This window comes from Fusarium pseudograminearum, chromosome 4 (genome assembly GCF_000303195.2).
Source record: "Fusarium pseudograminearum CS3096 chromosome 4, whole genome shotgun sequence".
In the NCBI taxonomy this organism is placed as follows: domain Eukaryota; kingdom Fungi; phylum Ascomycota; class Sordariomycetes; order Hypocreales; family Nectriaceae; genus Fusarium; species Fusarium pseudograminearum.
The window spans coordinates 6,317,166-6,337,785 of NC_031954.1; the positions used below are offsets into that span (position 1 = coordinate 6,317,166).

The 20,620-nt window shown below is 48.2% G+C and overlaps 6 protein-coding genes across 6 annotated transcripts, besides 4 other annotated features; 1 reads left to right on the plus strand and 5 right to left on the minus strand.

Moving 5' to 3' along the window:
• Nucleotides 1-1,602: 1,602 nt before the first annotated feature.
• Nucleotides 1,603-3,457, minus strand: FPSE_03342 (uncharacterized protein; the record flags this gene model as incomplete). Its single annotated transcript, XM_009256461.1, has 3 exons — nt 1,603-2,007; nt 2,060-2,360; nt 2,421-3,457. 3 exons carry the CDS (start codon nt 3,455-3,457, stop codon nt 1,603-1,605), a joined length of 1,743 nt encoding a protein of 580 aa, XP_009254736.1.
• Nucleotides 3,458-4,532: 1,075 nt separating this feature from the next.
• Nucleotides 4,533-6,903, minus strand: FPSE_03343 (uncharacterized protein; the record flags this gene model as incomplete). Its single annotated transcript, XM_009256462.1, has 2 exons — nt 4,533-6,291; nt 6,554-6,903. 2 exons carry the CDS (start codon nt 6,901-6,903, stop codon nt 4,533-4,535), a joined length of 2,109 nt encoding a protein of 702 aa, XP_009254737.1.
• Nucleotides 6,904-6,931: 28 nt separating this feature from the next.
• Nucleotides 6,932-6,959: a microsatellite.
• Nucleotides 6,960-7,024: 65 nt separating this feature from the next.
• Nucleotides 7,025-7,057: a microsatellite.
• Nucleotides 7,058-8,191: 1,134 nt separating this feature from the next.
• Nucleotides 8,192-8,219: a microsatellite.
• Nucleotides 8,220-10,870: 2,651 nt separating this feature from the next.
• On the minus strand, nt 10,871-11,645 carry FPSE_03344 (uncharacterized protein; the record flags this gene model as incomplete). The annotated part of the gene is made up of 2 exons (XM_009256463.1): nt 10,871-11,133; nt 11,261-11,645. 2 exons carry the CDS (start codon nt 11,643-11,645, stop codon nt 10,871-10,873), a joined length of 648 nt encoding a protein of 215 aa, XP_009254738.1.
• A 1,859-nt stretch (nt 11,646-13,504) lies between these two features.
• Nucleotides 13,505-15,252, minus strand: FPSE_03345 (uncharacterized protein; the record flags this gene model as incomplete). The annotated part of the gene is made up of 2 exons (XM_009256464.1): nt 13,505-15,035; nt 15,086-15,252. The coding sequence occupies 2 exons, from the start codon at nt 15,250-15,252 to the stop codon at nt 13,505-13,507; spliced, it is 1,698 nt and encodes a 565-aa protein (XP_009254739.1).
• A 585-nt stretch (nt 15,253-15,837) lies between these two features.
• Nucleotides 15,838-15,867: a microsatellite.
• A 3,038-nt stretch (nt 15,868-18,905) lies between these two features.
• FPSE_03346 (uncharacterized protein) lies at nt 18,906-19,147 on the plus strand (the record flags this gene model as incomplete). The annotated part of the gene is made up of 2 exons (XM_009256465.1): nt 18,906-18,908; nt 19,016-19,147. 2 exons carry the CDS (start codon nt 18,906-18,908, stop codon nt 19,145-19,147), a joined length of 135 nt encoding a protein of 44 aa, XP_009254740.1.
• Nucleotides 19,148-19,843: 696 nt separating this feature from the next.
• Nucleotides 19,844-20,617, minus strand: FPSE_03347 (uncharacterized protein; the record flags this gene model as incomplete). The annotated part of the gene is made up of 1 exon (XM_009256466.1): nt 19,844-20,617. A coding segment is annotated over one exon (774 nt), but the record flags the coding sequence as incomplete, so codon positions are not given.
• Nucleotides 20,618-20,620: the final 3 nt, after the last annotated feature.

A 20,620-nucleotide genomic window follows, 5' to 3' on the forward strand; every position in this document is an offset into this window, starting at 1 on the left:
ACATAATAGCAATGGTAATGAATGGTACGGATAGGTAATGAGGAATGGAGAACTGGACAAGGCCAGGACATTACCTAAATTCTATATATTCTCGGGCCCTTCCAGTCATGTGGAGCCTCAACTTGTACCCAACCCGAACGCGCCCGAGTAATGACAAGGAACGGGAGGAGAACTGGGTCATAGTTTCCTAAAGCGAACTAGACACGGGCACTTGAGATGCAGCCAAATCTTACCCTACATAAATACCCCGGATTTGAGTAATAACCTTACACAACGCCTAAATTCTAATGTGCGTGTTTTTACAGGTTCGAATTAAAGAATCAAACTAAACTAAATGATATGGACCCTTCGGGCATTTGTGTATAAGTCAAGCACCCAATCTGCAGTGTGGCTTTGTTCGAATCTCAAATACCCAGTATTTGTCGTCACACGAACCGGCAGCAAGACCGTTGATCTTCAACGGTTGATCACCGTAACATCGCTAAGAACCCAGCCAACACCCCCAATGAACTCGGTGTAACCACATAACCCAATCAATTAGCACGTAATGGTCCGAACCGTTACTTATTATTTGCTCCGACATACATCGCGTGTCGCGTCTTCACTTTCGGATGTCCATAATCTGATCCACTAATTCGAGTTTGAGCTTCACCACTACGGACTGAATATCTTGAACCATCGCTAGATCCAGTGAGTTGAACTCACACATGTGGTAAAATTATTGGTTTACTCAGTTCGTCAACATCCCATATACCCAATTTAGCGAAATGTACCCAGTATTTGCACCACATTTCACCTTGGAGGTAATAACTTCATGTTCTCGATGACCAACATTTTACTAGAAGTAATAAACATAAAAATAAGCCGGATGCAAAATAATGACAAAACGAGAGCATTAATGACCAAAAATGTATAAAATAAACAAATAAATGGACAAACAGACTCCAAAAATCTAAACTCTTCGACTGGCTATAACACTAAAACCACCACAGTGACTCGCTTCCATTTTGAAAACACCTACCCTAGAAAGACCGCCAGTAGCATACCACCCCATCATAAACTTCAGCACCCCATGGTAACCCTTACCCATCATGTTTCGAGCTTATGTCTAGAATCGCATCCTGACCCTTGACTGAGGCGTCGGTGCGAATAAGACATGCCTGTCGCCTTCCACCTTGGGAAACCGATCTTCACCACACCGTCATGCTCAGAATAAAGATTGCTCCTGGAAGCGCCAAGATACCTACACAAAGGTGGGACGGCGGCCAGAAGGATTTGGGGTGTCAATTAGTTCATGATACAGTTCGGACAGGGGGTTTGCCACTTCATATGGACGGCTGTTGAAGAAGCCGTGGCTAGGATTGAAATGCCAAGCTACTTGGCAGAACTCTCAAACGGCATGACTACGGATAGCAAATAGCATGTCAAAAATGCTATAATAGTTTGAAAATGATTACTAGTCGAGCTGGAGTAATGGCAGTATAATTGTCTATTTATGCAATAGGAGCCAAGACGATATATCTACTGGATACCCCTGATATCCAAGGCAGGGCAAATATATACACAATGGTACAAAGTATGTGTAGAGCAGATGAGACTTCTTTACCACTGTTCCCAGACCTTACCAGGCAGAACTTCGCGCATGATGTTCCAGTGCCCGGCAGCGCTAGACTGGTGCCACTTGGTCACCTTGCTCGTGTCGTTCTTGGCAAGAATATCCGTGCCTTCATCATCGAGGAAGACCTGCTCCTTGATCTCGTGCTTGGGCAACAGCAAGTTTCGGCGAACCTGGCTGTCGAGGAAGTCACCGGTGCGGGGACGGCGGAACTTGATATCTCCAGGAGTCTTGCGGCAGAAGATGACCATGTTGGTAAAGTCGCTTCCCCACTTCTCGACGTTCTTCTCGTCACGCGGGTGCTCACGGAAGGTTCTGCACGAGGGGAAGACCTGCTTGATGGTGCGATAGACGAGCGCGGGAGTAGGAAGACCAAAGTCGCCAGCGTAGTTCTGAAGGGTCAAGTTAACGGATGGACGCAATACTGATGTTCGAGTAACTTACGATAGCAATAACTCCATCAGGCTTCAGCAAGTCGCCCAAGCCCTGCAGGAACTCGAGAGTGAAGAGGTCAACGGGCTCAGCACCGCCAGTAAACACATCATGAACGATGTAGTCAAAAGTCTTGGATTGGTTGACCAGATCAGCAGTGTACGAGACCGCATCGTGAATGGCAGCGGGGTTGTTCTCGCGGAGGTCAAAGTATTTCTGAGCAAACTCATGAACTGCAGGGTCAATCTCAACAATAGTAGTGTCGATACCGTGCCTGACAAAAGCAGAAGGCGTGGTTCCGATACCAAGTCCACTGTATCATGTTAGTGAGTCGCTGAAAAGATAAGAATAACACAATCAAACAGTGACTTACATGTTGAGAGCACTAGCTTCATTGTCGGCCAGAGGGGTCTCACGCTCAACAAGACGAACAGCTTCGAGCATGACAAAAACACCATAGATAGGCTCAGACACCTTTCGGCCGCCAACATGGACCCATTGTCCTCCAAGAAGACTGTGGTCACATCGCATCAGACGGTAACCCATTTCCAGGCTCTCAATAACCGAGACGTAACCAGTCAATGACTCGCGACGGTCCAGAAGAGTCCAATTTTGAGCCAGGAGGGTGTTGTTGAGAGACTCTGTGGCCATGGGCGTCATGACATGAGTGTTCAAAACTGCAGTATGTAACAGAGCAGGAATAGCCAGGACAAGGTACTTGGATGGTGCCATGAGAGCATAGATGGCACCCACGAACAGTTCCAAACCAACACGAGTAAGCACAAAGGTGCTGCCAATAACACCCTGAAGTTTGTCCATTGACGTGTTCTCAGCCAGCCTGTACAGCGACCAAGAGACAATGCCAGGCGCCGCATCGGCGAAGAACTTGGGGAGAACACTCAGATCCGCGTCCTCAAGAATATCGGCGACGGCAGCGGCTGAAGAGATAGCCAAAGGGTATATAGTGAGACTCTCAATGAGAAGAGGGCCCCACCAATTGCCAAGACGATCAGTGAAGCAACCCGTGAGGAACTGAATAGCCGGGATGTTCAGCGCGATAAGCGGAAGAAGCTGCATCGTCGATAAAGGAAGATACATGTTGAGGATTAAATTGCCTGCCCAGCCAATGAAGCAGGCGACCTTGAGAGCAGTCGAGTGCGTGACCGCGGCGGGAATGGAGCCATAGATAGGGGACAAGTTAAGTTGCGACGCGCTCGAGGCGACGCCCAACAAGCCCAGGAGCATCAGTGTCTTGAAGTATACAAGAGCCTGTTTAGTAGCACGATTGGCAAAAGTATTCTCCTTGGCCTTTGCCGCAAGGTCCTTGAGTTCCTTCTCAAAGCGTTCGGGAGTGAAGTCCTCAGGCGCGCCAGTCGCCTTGGCCAATTGGCCTTCCTTCTTGGAAGCCATTGAAAGTGAAGAGATAGGTCGAACGTGAAAGAATATACAAAGTAAAAAGAGTAAGAGTACGAGAAGAAATAAACGAGAAGGATCTGGTCTTGCGGTTCAAATGGCCTGCACCTGAAGCTCGTAGACGTTTAACTGTTAGTTGCAGATGAGACAAACTTAAGGTTGACGTGGCGGGCAATTAGTCCTTTTCTTTGTTTCTGAGTGGTGGCTTGTGCTGTGGCTATGGGCAGAAATGTGGGACAACAGTTGAAGAGCGTTGATACCTAGAGATGCTGACTGCTATTACTATGTAGCATGGATTTCGACACCTAGGATGTGACAATTAAGTATTTTTTTAAAGATCTATCACATCCATAGACATAGTTCCATTGTATCAGTTCTTCCTCTCCTCTTTTATAACTTAGAAATGGTTCAAATCAGCCACTGACAAGGAAGACTCAAGGTGATATCAACGCTATCGTACTACCTTTAGACGCAATATTACAAAAGCACCTTCAAGGAGAAATTGCAAAATGATGCCCATCCTTTGATTGGGAAACTGATTTTATGAAACTAGCACTGCTCCTAAAAACATACAACCTCCAAATTTTCCGGAGTAAAGAGGAAAGACGACACTCGAAGAACTCATTCACTAGTAATGCCATTTCTCGTATTATACGTAACTCATAACAATCCATTCTAAGTAGACCATGCTCAGCTCACTTCACACAATACAATACTCTCCATGCTTGAATCTCATATGCGCTTGCATGCCATCCCGTCATGTCTCGAGCCCTTCCAGAGGGGCCTCGAGAAAGAGAAACCCAGGTATCATTCGTCCCAAACCGTAATGATCAGAAAGAAAAATCATCAATGATAAGACCTTAAAAAGGATGACAAAAATGTCGATGCCAATGCCAATCCAACTCCGCAGTCGTACCAAAACACAACGCAGCAACAACATAAACGCCCGAAAGATGTGAGCCGTGGCTGCATATTCCAAACAATACCCTCGAATCGTTCCTAATCTTCAACCATTGGAATATCGAACCCTTTTCCTTTTGTTAAATGTCGTGTATGTTGTCTTGCTCTCGCCCTACATCCGAGGATAATCTTCCATGTCGTCGTCGCTACTATCCATCTCCTCCATCTCCTCTTCGTCGTCGGTGCGTGGACTACGCATAGCACTGATTTCTGCTGCAGTGGGCCTGCTACCCAGACTGTCCAAGATACCGCCACTGAAGATAGGCGGCGCAGAAACCGACAGATCAGCGTGGCTTCCATTCCGACTCATCGAAGGCTTTTCCGGTAGCTGCTTGAGCAAACCCGTCGAAATATCCAACATTGTCATGGCGAACTCAGTCAAGCCTGTGCCTTCGCCAGGTTTTGAGCTCACAGAGAGAGTCCATCGGTACTCTCCCAGTCGTCGTCGATACCAGTCAGCTTCTTCGCGTCCAGGTGATGTCGCCCAAAGAAGAGAGCCAAACGTCCCAATCAACGCAAAATTAGTCTTGGAAGCAAAGTACCAAAACGAGCGTAGGTGGTTCGGCCCAAGACGATTGACAAAATCCATGGCAGAAATGAGACGTGCCTTGGCGGCGCTGCGACATATGTGCTGTACGTAAGAGTCGACAGAGCTGGATGGCGAAGCTAATGATCGAATAATCCGCCGATGGAGAGTGATTTCGGCCGCAAAGTATGCCAAGTGGAGATATCCAATACTCGACAACCTGCTAGAAGAAGGGTTAAGAGAAGAGTATGAAGAGTCCAAGCGAATGAGTTGCGGTAATCCTCCGTACCACTCCTTAAGCTTGAGCTGGATTGGCTTCGCGAGTGATAACACCAGTTGCGTTCCCTGCTTGCCCGCGTTTGCGACCGTATTCATGGCTTGGAGGGTATAAAATGTGTCGAGAATTTCTGAAAGGATTTCTGAAAGTTGTACCGCACGAGTGAACAATACTCGTCCCTTCTCAATATCAAGTTTTTCATCTGGGTCGTTCTCATCCCATTCGACATCTGGAAAATCGTTTGCGGTAAGAGGCTGAACACCCCAGTTAGTAGCAAAGATATGCGACGGTCTCCCATGAACAAGAGCACCCCATTTGTCTTGCATGTAAAGAGCCCATGCCAGTCGTTTTCTTAAACCCTTTTCCCAAGGTGGTATCTTCCAATGTGTACAATCAAGGTGCAGCCCCAACTCGTGACCGAGTGCCACTAACTGGGCAGTAGGAGCCCATTGGTCACCCTCAGGTCGTTGAGAGAGTAGTAGACCAGCTTGGATTGTCGAAAGTTTTGGGCGAAAGGTTGCCTCATCCAGAGTTGCCCGAATAAGGCTTTCGAGCTCCTTGACGTTGGGCCGTGGCTTTCCAGCCAACTCCTCGCTTTGATCCCACCAATTGATGGCAATAATATACACAGCTGCTAGTAGTGGCGGCGAAAACTCTCTGTAAGATCGTTCATACTTTTCCATAAAGACATGTTTTTGAATAATGGGAAATCCTGGATGAACAACGCTGAAGTAAAGATCGATAAGATGCCTTCCATGGGGTGCCACGATGGACTCAATGTGATCGGCATCTTGCGTCACATGCTCGTGCCCCGGAGTGCTAGAGTCAGGCAACATCAAGAAAGTGTCGTGCTCGCTGACTTTGCGAAGGGTACCTCTGGACAAGAGACTCTCGTCATGGGGATCGAAGGAAGAAAGATTGATAAGTGATGGCTCAAAGTCGGTGGTAGGGCCAATATATTGGCTGTAACGGTCATCTTGGAGGCCCAGCGTGCGTTTCAGCATGGTAGGGCCGCCGACGTTGGCCATCTCTTCAAGAAACGAACTGCTAGCGGCGGTGCTTGAGAGGCTGGAATTATGGTTTCGTCGCCTGGATGTAAGACCCGGTGAACTGTACGAGACCAATCATATGTCAGACAAAGGCATGCAAGGTAAAAAAATACGAGTAATGTGATGATTGTCAAAGAGAAGAACGGAGTGCAGAAGGGAATGATAGACGCAAGGAGAAGGCGCGGGGACCAGTGGAGCAGTCAAGCCAGGATGATTGTGGAGGGCTCTTCGGCATGAAGATGGATATGGGGATGAATATGGGGATTTCGGATTGTTCTGACCTTCTTTTCCCGATGATATCTTCGCTAGCATCACCGTTTAGTTTCCTCTTTCGGGACTGAGGACTGGAAGAAAGGGAACATTCGGAGCCAGCAGCTTGGCATTGAATGCAACCGTCGTCATCATCGTTAGGGATACAGTTGACGCGTGAGTATCGGCATGATAGACAGGGTGGGATGGAGGAGGCGTTGAACGATGAACCCTCAATGGGTGCAGAATTGGCAACTCCGTGACCCATCTCAAGCCTATGAAAACTGTCGTGGCGATAAGGAGAGGGTTCAGGACGAGGAGGTTTAGGAGCAATGGCGATAGGCGCCGTCCTCTGTACCGGGGCTGAAGACTGGGGAGACATGGTAGGAGCAGATTAGATCCAGGGCGGCAGATAGAGAGATAGATAGATAGATAGATGCTCGCTATCAGCAGATGGTATGTTGCTGCCAGGGCACACACAACTCCAGGGGATAGGTAGTTGAGCTGTGCTGTGCTGTGCTGTGCTGTGCTGTGCTACACAAGAATACAAGCGCCCGCTGCCCTGCAAGTAACGGGCGCAGAATGGCTGAGCCTCAGTGGCTCTTTGGCAATTGTCAGCCTCTTTGGGGGTACAGTTCAACGTCGTACAGCAGATTTCCGATGGTGGTGACGATAAGACCTAAGATACTGTAGGTAGATAGGCGATAGGCCCACGGAGACGACCAGTGATAGTGACAGTGACGCAATATGTTAGAGCTACGACCACTGAGAAGCAAGATAATAGGTAACGATATCTAATAGAACCACGTTATCCAAATCGAGTTCGAGGGTGTTGATAGAAGATAGACACGCGACACGAGTCAACTGTTGGTGTGAGATAAGAGAGAATCTGGGGAAAGCGGGAAGAAGCGACGTGAGGTGATGCAAGGCAAAGACGAGACAAGGCCAGAAGCAAGGCGGAACAGAGCTGACAAGGTCCAGAATGTAAAGAAGGAGGGAGGAAAAAGATAAGAAATGGCCCGAGCAGAGTGTGTAAGTGAGTAGAAAGTGAGGGCAAAAGGCCAAGGGTGGGATCCGTATGTAGGATCCAATCCAAGATGCTGGGATTGGATCCAATTGCCAATGCCAGGGACTAGGCTGGCGGGCGCAGATGGGCGCCGATGGAGTCAGAGTTGTTCGGTCGAGTACCGGTCGTTATCTGTCTGATAAGGCTTTTTTTTCTGCAAGCGGGGAGGCTATTGTTTGGACGGTATTGAGTGAGTATTAGTATTGACTAAGAGAGTCGTGTACCGAACTCGGTCCTTATTTGAGTCAGTTACTTTTTTTGTGATATTTCTCCCTCTCTTGCATCTGTTCCTTCCACAGCCGATCCGATGTTATCTGGACTGTAATACGTTGTTTGCGTTACAGACAAGACAAGATGCGAGGCGAGACGATGCGATGTTCCGGAAACTGTGCGGCGATGATGCGAATGCAGTGCGGCGCAATAGTTAAGCGATTCAACGGGGCATGATCTTGGATGTATGATACTGGCAGCACAGAGTGACAAATTGCTTGTCTTGGTACGCCCGTTGTGAGCTGTCAGCTGTGCTCTGTTTATCTGGTTGGTTGGTAGATTGACTGTTTCAATTCTGTAGGCGGGGACCAAAGCCTGGGGAACTGGGGGATCAGGATTGGATTGGATTGGATTGGATTGGAATGCAGGCAGGGTCTCGTCCCTTCCTTCCTTTCTCGATCGCCGCAACCTTTGTTCTTGCCTGACCTGATTCGACGACTAACTGCCTTCTCTTTTTGGAGAAGGATATTATGAAAGAGTCGCACCTGCTTTTTGATTTTGATATTGATTGATAGCGATGCTGTACTGCAGTAGCGCAGGAGCTTTCCGAGGACAGGGAATGATGACAGTGAGATAAGCTAACAGACGTCCTATCAGATCCGACGTCATTAAGCAAAAATGGCGCCAACACCGTCACTTACTCTTCGTATTTATATCAGAATAGTTGTCCGCATGTAGCCGTGAATTATTTGTCGTTGGTTCCAATACAACACCTGCGAGGCGATTGGCGAGAATTGTAGGGGAAAAAAGGTCAAGAAGTGGGAGATGTGTAGAGAGCAGCAGTGGAAGACGACGACAACGATGATGGTGATACTGTTACAGTACCAGTACTAAGAAAGTGTAAAGAAAAACAGCATGTGAGAGGAGGGAAACGAGACGAGAAAGGATACATCCGACTTGATGGTATTCCCCGCATGCAAAAAAGTACCTGACCTACCTAAACTACGACAGACTGTACCTAAAGCTTAGAGTTGCTACCCTTTCAAAGGGTCCTTTTCCGGGTTCTCCAGATCCTCCCCGAAGTTTTTTCGGGACAAGCCTTGTCAATGGTGCTCTTTCTTGAGCCGGACTCTTAAAGCAAGTTAAAAAGTCCGGAGCAATGTTCCCAAAATGGCATTTCAAGTTGGCCGATACTGATTGATGTTCATTAGTTGGTTATGTGCAGGGTCTGGGGTTGATGAGTTAATAGCGAAACGCCAAACCGAGACCCTTATTAGACCCTATCTTCAAATGCATTCTTTGGTAACTTATCGACAGACATTGGCGGGGAAATGCTACAAGCATGAATCATGTCCAATCAGGTAGCGAGATACAACCCCAGTCATGTATCCGTGCAAAAGAGTAGCACGACGTGAGACGAGTCTTTCGGCAGCGGCGCTCTGTCGCCAACACAAAACCGTGAGACGACGCCCAGACAAGAGATCATCATCAACTCATTTTCTTTAAGCCGAGGGAAGAACCGGGTCGGTCACATCATGAATAATCGCGGGGAGTCTAGGCAAGCCCGAGCCCAAGCCCAGGTCCAGGTCCAGGTCTGGTGTTGTTACTGCGGCTTGCGTACATGCGAGCGAGTGAGGATAAGGGTCGTAAGTTGAATGGACGGTTAAAGCTTATCTCTGAGAAAGAAAATGAGATAGAAATACATAATGGCAAAAGATAAGTTAAATCGCGACCCGACATGAGAAAAAGAGGAACCACCCCAGCCTTGAGAGACATTTTTCTGCACAACCACAGATGCCAGCTCCAACACCATCCTGAGACCATTTGAGAGGCGCAAAAGTATACTGTACTTGATACAATAACCGCCGACGCGGTGAAAAGTAAGTACTTACTACCAGCTGACCAAGGGCGTCTCTCTGAGCCCATTACCAAATGGAAAACCATCTATGGACTTGTCTTGCCTCATTCTGCATGGTCCGGCAGTTGTTGTAACGTAATGGCTCGTCCGGGGTTTTATTTACCGCTGCAGTCAAACACAAAATCCTAAGTAGCGGCTAAATTGATATTTCCTACCTGTATCTCATTGGTAAATTCACCCACCGTTTCTTGATCCTTCCCGTTGGGTTGTCTTTCATCAACGTTCAAAACACCGCAAATCTCCCCTATCTCTATCAAAAACGCTGGGTATAGGCAAGGTAGACAGGTTATCACATACTCACTGCTGTGCCCAGCATCGGTTACTTGATAACTGACGGGATCCCGGTCCGACCCGATGCTTTTTTGTTGCACGACGTGCAAACTCGGTCAACTACTATCATAACGTTGCCTGTTGGCCAAAATTATCCTGTCATCAGCCAGTTTATCTCCGGCTGCCAAGTGATCATCGTCTTGTCCCTCCCACGTTGATAACAAAACATATGTTGCATGAATGCCTGGAACCAGAATTCGTTAGTAATGGGTTCTCAACTGCTTTCTCAGAATACATAGCTCTCGGTGACACATCAGGCCTTCCAGCAACAACTGAGAGCTGCCCCGCATGCAACCTCTTCCACCAAGCAAGATCTTAGCAACTGTGAGATCATTTTCGTACAATACGTCTCCTATGATTGGCTCATAGAAGAAGCCCTCTCGATCCGAGAAAGTCCCATGTTCCCCGATCTTGACTCAGCAAGGGAAGAGACTCGACCCTTGCTTGCTTGTGTCGTGGGGCCGGCTCTGTCCCGGCATCTATTTACTGCACGGGCCACACTTGTCAACTGAATTAGGGTGAAGAATGTCTGAGGAGCGTCATCGTTGGGTCCAGAGCTTTTGTTGGTGTTGATCTAATCCGTCTGTATCCGCCTGTTCTGTCTGTGTACTGTGGGCATGACTCTGCCAATATGCAATTGCGACGTAATTCCATCCAGCAAGTGTTGAGTCCGTCAGGTTTTGTAACATACTCGGACTCTCTAAACGGCCCGTCCATCGATGTCATATTAGAGACCAATATCCGCCACGTGAAGGTGGGGACGATTGGCGACAACGTTTAGCGGCGGTTTGTGTGCATGTGTAACAGTAGAACTCTTTTTGGAACTTAATCGCGTGCCTGCTGCTGCCAAATCATAATCCTCTCTTCATAGTGTTCAGTTGGTTCGTCTGAGCCACGCGCTGGAAGCATCATCTCAAGCTTGTCCTGGACCTGGTAGCCCAACTTCTGATAGAAGGATACTGCATTCATGGTCGCCTCAAGGATAACTGGCATGTTTTCTGCAGCCGCCTCAGCCTGCACTCGGCGAAGCAGAGTCGATCCAGCCCCTCGACCGCCAAACTCAGGATCTGTGCAGAGATATGTCACGTCTAAGAGATGTTAGTGCTATGGCACGTAAAAAGACTCCATTGTAGCTTGTAGTTCATGTACGGACGGATATAGCGGTCAACATTGAGCCTCGCTTCGTCAGTTCCCACTCAACTCCGAAACACTCACGGAAATACGGCTTTTCACCCAGGAGTTTATCCCTTTTGCTTTTGGTCAGAGCAGCATAAGGCCCGAGATACTGACGCCGACAGTAATCTGGGAACTCCTCATCGTCGTGGTCCTCCTCTTCCCCCAGCCGCGGTTGCCGCTGGATATTCCATTTGGCGAAACTTGCTATCTTCCCAGTCTCTGGATCACGCGCGACAAGAACACCCTTGTCAGCGCTTTGAATATGATCCATGGTGTCCTTTAGAAGCCACCCATACATAAACTCTTTGCTCTTAGGGGTAGGGAATTGTGAGTGCATCAACAGGTTGATGTCCATGGCAGCAAAGAAGGTGTCAGCAACGCCAGGGACCTCCTTTTCCGAAGGGACAACAATCTTGAACGCCATTATGTAGAAGTATCGTATAATTGTATCGGGATAAACGACATATAGGTTAACAAATAGGATGTGAAGTCGAATTTGACCAACCAGGATCTTCACGATGGGAATATGTGGCCCAGACCTGACCCACGTGACAGCCTATATCCGACCCTGTTTCCATCTCGTGTTAGTGAGTAAATAGCGTAGCTTTCCCTGACGAGGATTTTCAGGCATTGGATCCTTGCTGTGAATATCGATTTTTATTGTTTTGGATCAGAAGATGATATGAAGATTGAGCTGCAAGGTTGTAAAACCTAAAGATAGTTTGTGGTGGTTGTAACTGCTTCTACAATAAGAGCTGCTTCTCACTTAGCACTTACCGAGACCAGTTATTTTGGGCATTTGGCATATATACTAGCAAGGATTACTTGAGTTGACGAACATTTTGCTCAGACCCCAAGTGAGGTTCTACTACACAGTGGCTTGGTTGAAACGGCCACTCCTGCTAAAGTATCGAGCATGGATCAACCGAACAGCAACTCGGTCTTCAGTTGAGAAGAGATTTGGAAGAATTCTATATTGGCAAATTGAAAACCACACATGGTAGCATGGTGTGATCAGGTCCTCAGCGGTCTACAATAACCGCCCTATGACAGTCACTAGACTTCCACTGTTCGAAGACATTGCGGATGTTAGAGACCCCCAGCGGTTCCTCAATGTTATCTGGTCAGCGCAAGTTGGAGAATTTAATGAGGACCGTGAGCAAAGATCACTCTATGACATGTTGTATTCAGCACTGAGTTACATTATGGTCGCTCAGCAGGCAGATGAGTAGCAAAATCAGTTGAGTCACAAGAGCCCAATCCCCTGTTACTTTCAATCCATCATCTTGTTCGTTCTTTGTTATTCTTCATAGTTTTCTTAGTGTTGTGGCCGACTCTTTGCCCTGAGTTCATAATGCGACTGCGTCGAGTCAGTCTTGTTAGGCGGGAGAACTTCAACCTCTTATCAAGGTTACTTTCTGATACTGTTATTATGAGTATGGAAAGACCTTGCATTTACTTAATGTTTCTATTCATGAGTCATTGCTGCAATAAATTGGCCTATGTAGATACGTTGAACGCAACATATCGAGTAATGCATCAAGATATCTGCATTCGGACGTCCCTTTCCCAGGGAAACGTCACTTACACATGACTAATGAATCCTGAAATAAGACCATTTCTATCAACATTCTGCCGCTTCTACCTAACCACAGCCAGCGCACCGTTCCTTGTATATAGCACTTGAACAACACTTGCCAAAAAGAACGATTGAACTCTTTTTTATTAGAATCGTCAAAATCATGTCGCTACTTGCTTACACGCACAATGTAGACATAGTAAAGATTAATACAAATACACCTTCGATCTTATCCCCAATACCACATTACATCGGGCCCAAGTTAGTGTAGCATAAGGTTAAAGTTAACAAATGCAAGAAAGAATATCCCGCAGCTAAACAAAACGATGTGACTTGCTTTGGGAATACCTATACGGGCATAACTGCTCGACAATACGTCCAGGTTTCAAATAGACACCATGGCGCAAAATCTAATATGCCACTCTACAGTTGTCTTCATCACTTTTCTTACACCACATGATCACGTTCACGGAAGCTACAAATATGTAACATAACAAATGGACCGCTATTGGGCAACTATAGACATAGTCTGGCGAAAAAATACAATCGTGACTCCCCGAGTCTGCCAGGGATTAAAATTACATAAACAAATTTGTGCGGTTTGCTAGTGATCCTTTGTAATGAGTTGCGTCGGCGAGCACAAGCGCCTGCCGAAGACAAATGTGATAAAATAAAAATAAAAAACGCCCTTATGAGCTGGGTATTTAGACGGGAGGCTTGAAAGAAGGAAGCTCCCTGTTACAAACGTTGAGGGCCTGGCCGGCTCTGGCGTTGGTAAGGGCGGCAGCCTGGGCAGGCTTGGTGATGGACTTGCCGTAAACGGGGAGGTCGTCCTCGGCAGCAGGAGGAGTGTAAGCAACGTCGTCAAGGCTGACCTTCAAGCTGGGGACGCCCTTGAGGTCGATCTTGTTGCCGTTAAGCTTGACGATCTCGACCTGGATACCCTTGTTGACAGCATCGGCAACCTTGTCAGGAGAGCAAGAAGCAAGAAGCTGAGGGGTGTCGGCAGCCTGATCGGCAGAGAAGGAACCGTGGATGATACCCTCAGCAGGCTGTCGCATGACGACGAGACCACCAACAAGCTTTCCGGAAATGTAGACGTTGACCTGAGCAGGACGCTCAACCTCGGTGACGTCGAGCTGGACGTTGACGAAGTAACGGGTGGTGGTGCCATCAGCACGCTCCTCGAGGCCACGCTTCTTGGAGCTTGATCCGTAAAGACGGTTGATGGTGGATCGAGCAGAGCTGGAGAGCTGGCTCTGGGACATGTGCCAGTACTCAAGTCCAGCGTAGGTGTAACCGAAGCTCTGGATGCTCTTAACAGTCTCGGAGGTGTGGAAGTTACCCTTGGATCGGTAGAAAGGCTGGAGAGGAGAGTTCTGGGTGATGCGGGTGCCCTGGGGAGTAGAGTATCGAGAACCACCAGAGTAGGAGCCAGTGAAAGAAGACTGGGTAGGGTGCATAGCCTGCCAGTAGGCCCAGAGACGATCGACCTGGACGTGGTGGAGCCAGAAGAGAGCGTCGAAACCGGAGAACTCGGTGGCGAGGAACTGGCCAGCACAAGAAGCATCCCAGTGAATGGCGTTGTGAATCTGCTCGAGAGAAGCACCGTTGGCACCAGTGGAAGCAAACTGGTTGAAGGTGGTGGGTCGGGTCATGACATCGTAAACCCATTGCTTGTAGGGTCGCTTGCGAAGGAGTCCGTTGGCGGAGCTGGGGAAGCTGTCGGGAGCAGGACAGTGGTAGATTCGGTTGCGGTCCTCGTCATCCCAGGCTCCGTACTTGCCACTGAGGGCATTCTTGGGGAAGTCGTAGGTGTAGAGAGGGTTCTTCATGTTGATGGTCTTGAGACCGCTGCCGTTAGGGACCTTGACGTTGACGTTGGTCTTGGTAATGATAGTAGGGATACCATCCGTTGCCCAATCCCAGTAGGGAGCTCGAAGTTTGTTGGCTGCATCAACGTACTGGGCTCGGTACTTGGCGGGATAAAGGGCGGCGAGTCGCTTGGCGTGCTCGACGAGAATCTGCTCGTAAAGCAGGGTGTAAGGTCGGTGCCATGTCAGGAAGATGCTCTCTCCGTGGGGGCAGTATCCAGGCCAGCCGTTGCCGTTTCGGCCACCACCGCCGTTCCACTGGATGAATGGCTTGCCGTGAATACCAGCAACCTGGAAGTAGGACTTCCAATCGGTCTCCTTGGCATCGTACATGGAGCGAACGGCCCGCATGAAGAGGTCCCTGGCTGGATGTTAGCATTGGCGGTGCTGGGTTTAAGACAAGAGACTCACAGAGTGGGACCGCCAGAGTTGACGAGATCATTGATGTTTCGGCGAGCAGGAACAGCACTTCCTCCAGTGACTGGAACACCCGTAACGAAGATGTTTTGCTGCTGAGCCTCGGCAGGGTTGACTCCGGCAACAACCGCAAGAGCGGCAACTAGGAACTTACCCAACATAATGAAAAGAAACTAGTACTGAGAAATAAAATAAAACGAATGTATTAGAACAGAAGTCGTGCGTCAATGTACGACCTTGCTTGTTCTGAGAGGACAAGACCGAGAAAGAAGGAAGTGGGAAATGCTCCGAGATATAGTAGCTGAGCCATGGCGGTAGTAGACAAGTCGATGCCCGGGATAGTACGAGGCCGGGGGTGCGAAAAGAGGCATGGCTATGGCAATGATCCCTTCTCCGCATCCGAATCTCCGTTCTCTGGTGTATTTCCAGCTGTCAATCATCGTCAAAGGGGTTCGCAACGCCCTAGACGACAAGGGGGGAGGGGGTGGGCAGGTAGGGCAAAGATCGATATTCCATGGGTTGTATCCACCAGCGATGCTCTGAGAGGTGTGGGTGAAATGTGAAATAGCATGACCCATGCACATGGCCCTGGCTCTCTCAGTCGTTTAGCTTGAAGTGCTCGTAACGCCACATTGGGCGGATCAACGTCTGTGTCCCTGAAGGATGACGAGACTAAGGTAACAGGCTAAGGACTGTCAGGCGAGAGGGAGATTGAGGTTGAGATTGGAATTGATTGCGCGTGAACAAAGTCAAGCCAAGCGCAAGCCAAGCCAAGCATTAAGCGTAAATGCAATAAGGACAAGAGCCGGTAGTAGTAATCATCATCATCAGGTACAGTAAGATGCAATCCAACGCTGATGGTGTGCGCGTGTGTGTGAGTACGAGGTGAACTAATTCCATGCTGCAGTGTTGTGCGAAGGAAACAGCAGGGGATCAAACGATCCAGCCCGGGCCAGCCCAGCCCAGCGGTACCTCGGCGGTTGGGGAAGCTGGAATTAGCTGGAGTCGTACCTGGGTGAGTGGAGCGTGCTAGGCTGTTAATGGAGAAGGTCAGCGGCACGACACGAGCAGAGGAGACAACGAGGGCTTTGTTAGCGGCTGCGGTCAGGTACTTAGCCCCGACAGTTAATCTATATGAGAAATTGAGGTACCGGTTGGACATAAATTACTCTCAGACTAGCAGGTGCAGCGACGCAGCAGCGTATCGCCCAATCGAAGTGCGCTTACAGCTGAGCCAGTACCTGAAATTCTAACAACCAGGGATCAGTCGTCCTAACCCGCTAGTCAGGACGTATGAGTGGTCAAGAGATGGATGATCTGAGGAAAGGATGCGAAAAGCTGTCATGGATGTTTTGCCAGAGTGCAATTTGTTTTTTTTTTTGCGGCTATATGGCCAGTCAATGAGACCATATTCGCGAAGGGGGCAGGGCTGAGTAAAATGCCTACATCCAGGGACTCTTGATAGAATGATTAGATCAATAGCGAGCCCGGTACAGTTTCAAGGATCTCGGCCCAGTGAAGCCACCCCTACACCTTCTGCAGCCAATGGACCTGCCTGGCAGGCAGGCCTTGAAGCTCGGCGGATACTAAAAAAGGATCAAGACGATGCTCTATTCTGACAGCCCGCTTTATTGCAGTTGCATCCCATAGAATTGACTGTTGGTACCCTCACTGATAAATTGATTGGTAGTCTAGAATCTCAGCCGTCTGCCCGAGAACAACTCACAGCGCATCAAACATACGTCAGGCCACTAGGATTTATTCCTGTCTTTTTACTTCTTCCTTCATGATTGATCTGACTGTGTTTCACTTACGTACTATCACTGTCGACACAATCCAGTAATAGGAGATAAAAAGGTTCGCTTAATAAAAATAAACGAAAAAAGACGGAACCCTTTGGCGCCGGATCTAGACGGAGATGCCGATCAAATAAGTACGTACCACTAGGAAATAGGGATGGAAGAGTCGGCACAGTCTATACGAGGCTTTTCAGGATTTTTGATGACAGTAAACAAATTCACTCTTTGTTTGATACAGTACAAAGATCTAGACGATGCAAGACAATGCAAGACAAAAAAGAAAAAGCCATAATTACTTCTTTAGGCCGTCTAGTTTACCTGAGGCAACCCAAAATGTCCACATTCGGTTCCTCTCTTGTTGGACATTGATGAATAAAAAAAAGCCCATGACCCTTTTTTTAGTATCATGACGGTTTAATTACGGCTCCTAGTCCTCGTGGTTCGTCCTCACCGTTTAAGCTAGACCCAATCTTGATCATCATTCAGGACTGTGGCTTTTCCTCTCTCAGCTCAGCTGCCAGCTCTTCATCCAGTGGATGACATCCACCCGTGAAACAGCCACCCGCTCAACTCTACTGTAGGTACCAGCTTTGCCCCCCTAAACTAAACTAAAACTATCCGTAGAATGGAATAGTGTCTAGCTTGATCAATGGTCTCAAACCAAAGGGGCACCAGCCTTTCCTAGACTATTTTGTCTTGTCTTTCCTTGCCGCTTGCCGTTCCATGCCTGGCCGCCCACCCAACAAGCCATGTCTCAGGGAGATTTATCATGTCAACATCCCTCCATCTCCTCCTTAGACTCATGTTCTAGCTTGTCTCTAGCCGACGCATCGACCGCTACGCGTGATTATTTCCGAGCTTCCTCGCAAGTTCGCCTCGTTTAGAACTATTGAAGTCTGCCAAGAGTGGGACTCGTTCGATTGAGATCTCCTCTGTTTATTTTATTAACTACCTACACGCTCTCGCTCTCGGCCTGCAAAGTAAAAGAAAAAAAGATGGTGTTCTGGAGTAAGCCTCCATATGCACGGAGTAACCTTCAACCACTTATATCTTGACAAGCCTGCGCAGAACAAACAACCTGCAGATGTTGAGTCGAGATGGACCTGGAACGGGAACGCTGCAGCCAATCCCGTATTTCAAACAAGTCTGTAGGCTTCCGCCGCGGAGAAAACCTCGTGTTGTTCGAGTTACTCATTGCAGTTGAACCCACACACCGCCCATAGAAATGGGTGGTCCATCTGCATGGAGGCGTTTCTACAGATACGAGCCCTATGATGGTTTCCAGCCAAGCAGAGATGTGAGATGCATAACTCGACATCCAAATATGGCATCTCGAGATGCTGAACTAACGCAGGCTGATCTGATCAGAGTTTGCACCATTTCCTGTTTTTAACCTTGTGCCTCCCCGCCTCCCAACGGACAGGTTCAACGCTGGTGGCAACGGGATCTTGTGGCTGCAAGGTTGACGATGGCGCATGAGTTTTATATAAAAGTCAACAAGCAGACATGTCAATGGCAGTTGACAAAGATGCCAAGGCGTTTGACAATCACTTGACATTATTGACAGGGAACCCTTTCAACACCATGATGCATATTCCCATGACGGGTAACAGAAAGTGAGATTGGGCTGCGTGAGTTGGGCCATTTCTTAGCTTACTGAAAGTGCATATGTAGTTTCTCACCATGCGGCTGACAAGACTAGGTATGCAGCATGGCAACAACATCCCGGTATCCGAATAACCATCCTCCTAGAATATCTCAGGATGTGATTAGCTATACAGTAGCATAATGAGGGGAACCCATGTCCTTAGTGGCTATAGCTTCGATTATAGTAACGATGAATCAGTGCTGCCAAGGCCATCCAGTGCTTACTGCCGTATGATTACTTTTTAATGGATGACTGTGTCTGTGTTTGTGTTTGTGTCTGCCAACAAATTCAATAATTCATTGCTAGCTCCCTTGACAAACTTGGCAAAAGATCACCAACCCCAGTGCTAAAATGCAACAAGCTCATCATGGTATGTGATTATTGAACTCTGCTTGTAGTATCCGTACATCCTATTTGGATCACGATGCCATCCCTCGTCTTCTTCATCGTCTCCTAGCGTTGCTTCACGTGCTATAGACGGATGCCGATCTCTCCAACGGTCCGTTTCCATTTATTCTCCTACAACTTCATCATGATGAAATGTGGAAATATTGGATTTGCCAATCATGGTTCAGATACAACAAGATCGACATTCCAATTACCAAATAAAGTATTTCTGGGTTCCTGCAGATCGTCTTGGCAAAATTGATTAAAGGGTTGCCAGGAACATGGATATGCTATGACCCACGCAGCGCAGGGACTGTCACACAGAGCTGAACATCACCACTGAGTTAGCAATGCAATTCAATGCCATAATATTACAAAGTACATTCTGCAACATACGAATGATCAAACCAAGGCTGTCCTTTGCGTCAGCGTCAGCTTGAGTGAATGAGTGTTTTCAGGGTTCCTGTCTCATGTCCATATAATGTCTCATTATAAAGTCCAAGTTCCAACAGCAAATAACTTATATGGCGCACGCTAATAATTAAACGCAGCCATCTTGTGAACCGTTCACATCCACATATACGATGGATGGATGGATGGACGAGTTGTCATGTCAACTACTCATCACACCCCTATCACCATGGCTCGTGGCTATATGATTATGGCTTACAGTACATACAGCCCTCGGCTCATGCAGGTCCCGGCATGGCAACAAAGTCATTGAACCCTATCCAATGCTATCGCAGGATAAACCCGCCGCTTGTTGCGGGTACAAACGTACGACGTATACGTAATTATCGATTGTTCTGTTTTACAGCACTGTCAAAGCCCTCCGTATCCATGCTGACTTGTATACTTTGGTGTCACAGTGACTGACTGGCCCTTATGATCATCACCTCAGGAGCCAAATCCTGTCACTCACAATGAATGTGATTGCTCCAACATCACAAGGTCTCGAAAACCTTCCTTCCACCGTCTCGTCTGCTCAATATCCGGCCGCGGCAGTGGACTTCTGGCAAAGCCTCCGTAGCCCATCCACGCCTGTAATCCGGCCTTTACACCAACCACACCGCCCTGGATCGCCGTCCAGTCGCCCTGTGAGACAACTTCCTGCATCTTTTGTGCTTCGGAAACACGTCCTTCCATGTAAAGTTCCATTGTCTTGATGCATGTCCTCGGAGCAATGTTGGCCAAGCCCGCTAGGATACCGTGACCGCCGCCAGACAGAGAGGGGATCAAAAAGTCAGCAGAGCCTGCCAGAACGAGGAATTCGGGCTGCTTGTGATTCTGCTTTGAGATTTTGCGGGTTGCTGCCGCCACTCTGTTGAGCTTCCCCGTGTTGCCGCACGTCAACTTGACGCCTACAATATTAGGATGCTGTGCAAGCGTGACGATGGTATCCGATGACATATCCATGCCGTTCACAGCGCCAGGAAAGTTGTATATGATTATAGGAATAGGAGACTTGTCTGCAACTCTCGTGAAATACTCCAGGATGGTTTCTGATGCCGGGCCAAATAACGTGGCATAGTATGACGGAGGTAGCACAAGCGCATAGTCACCGCCAGCCTCCCAAGCCTCACGACAATAGTCGATGGTCTCGCGCGTGCTCTGGCTACCACATCCCACGATGATGGGCACATGTGAGAAGCCGCCGTCATTCAGGGCGGCTCTCGTAGTGGCGGTGACCAGCTG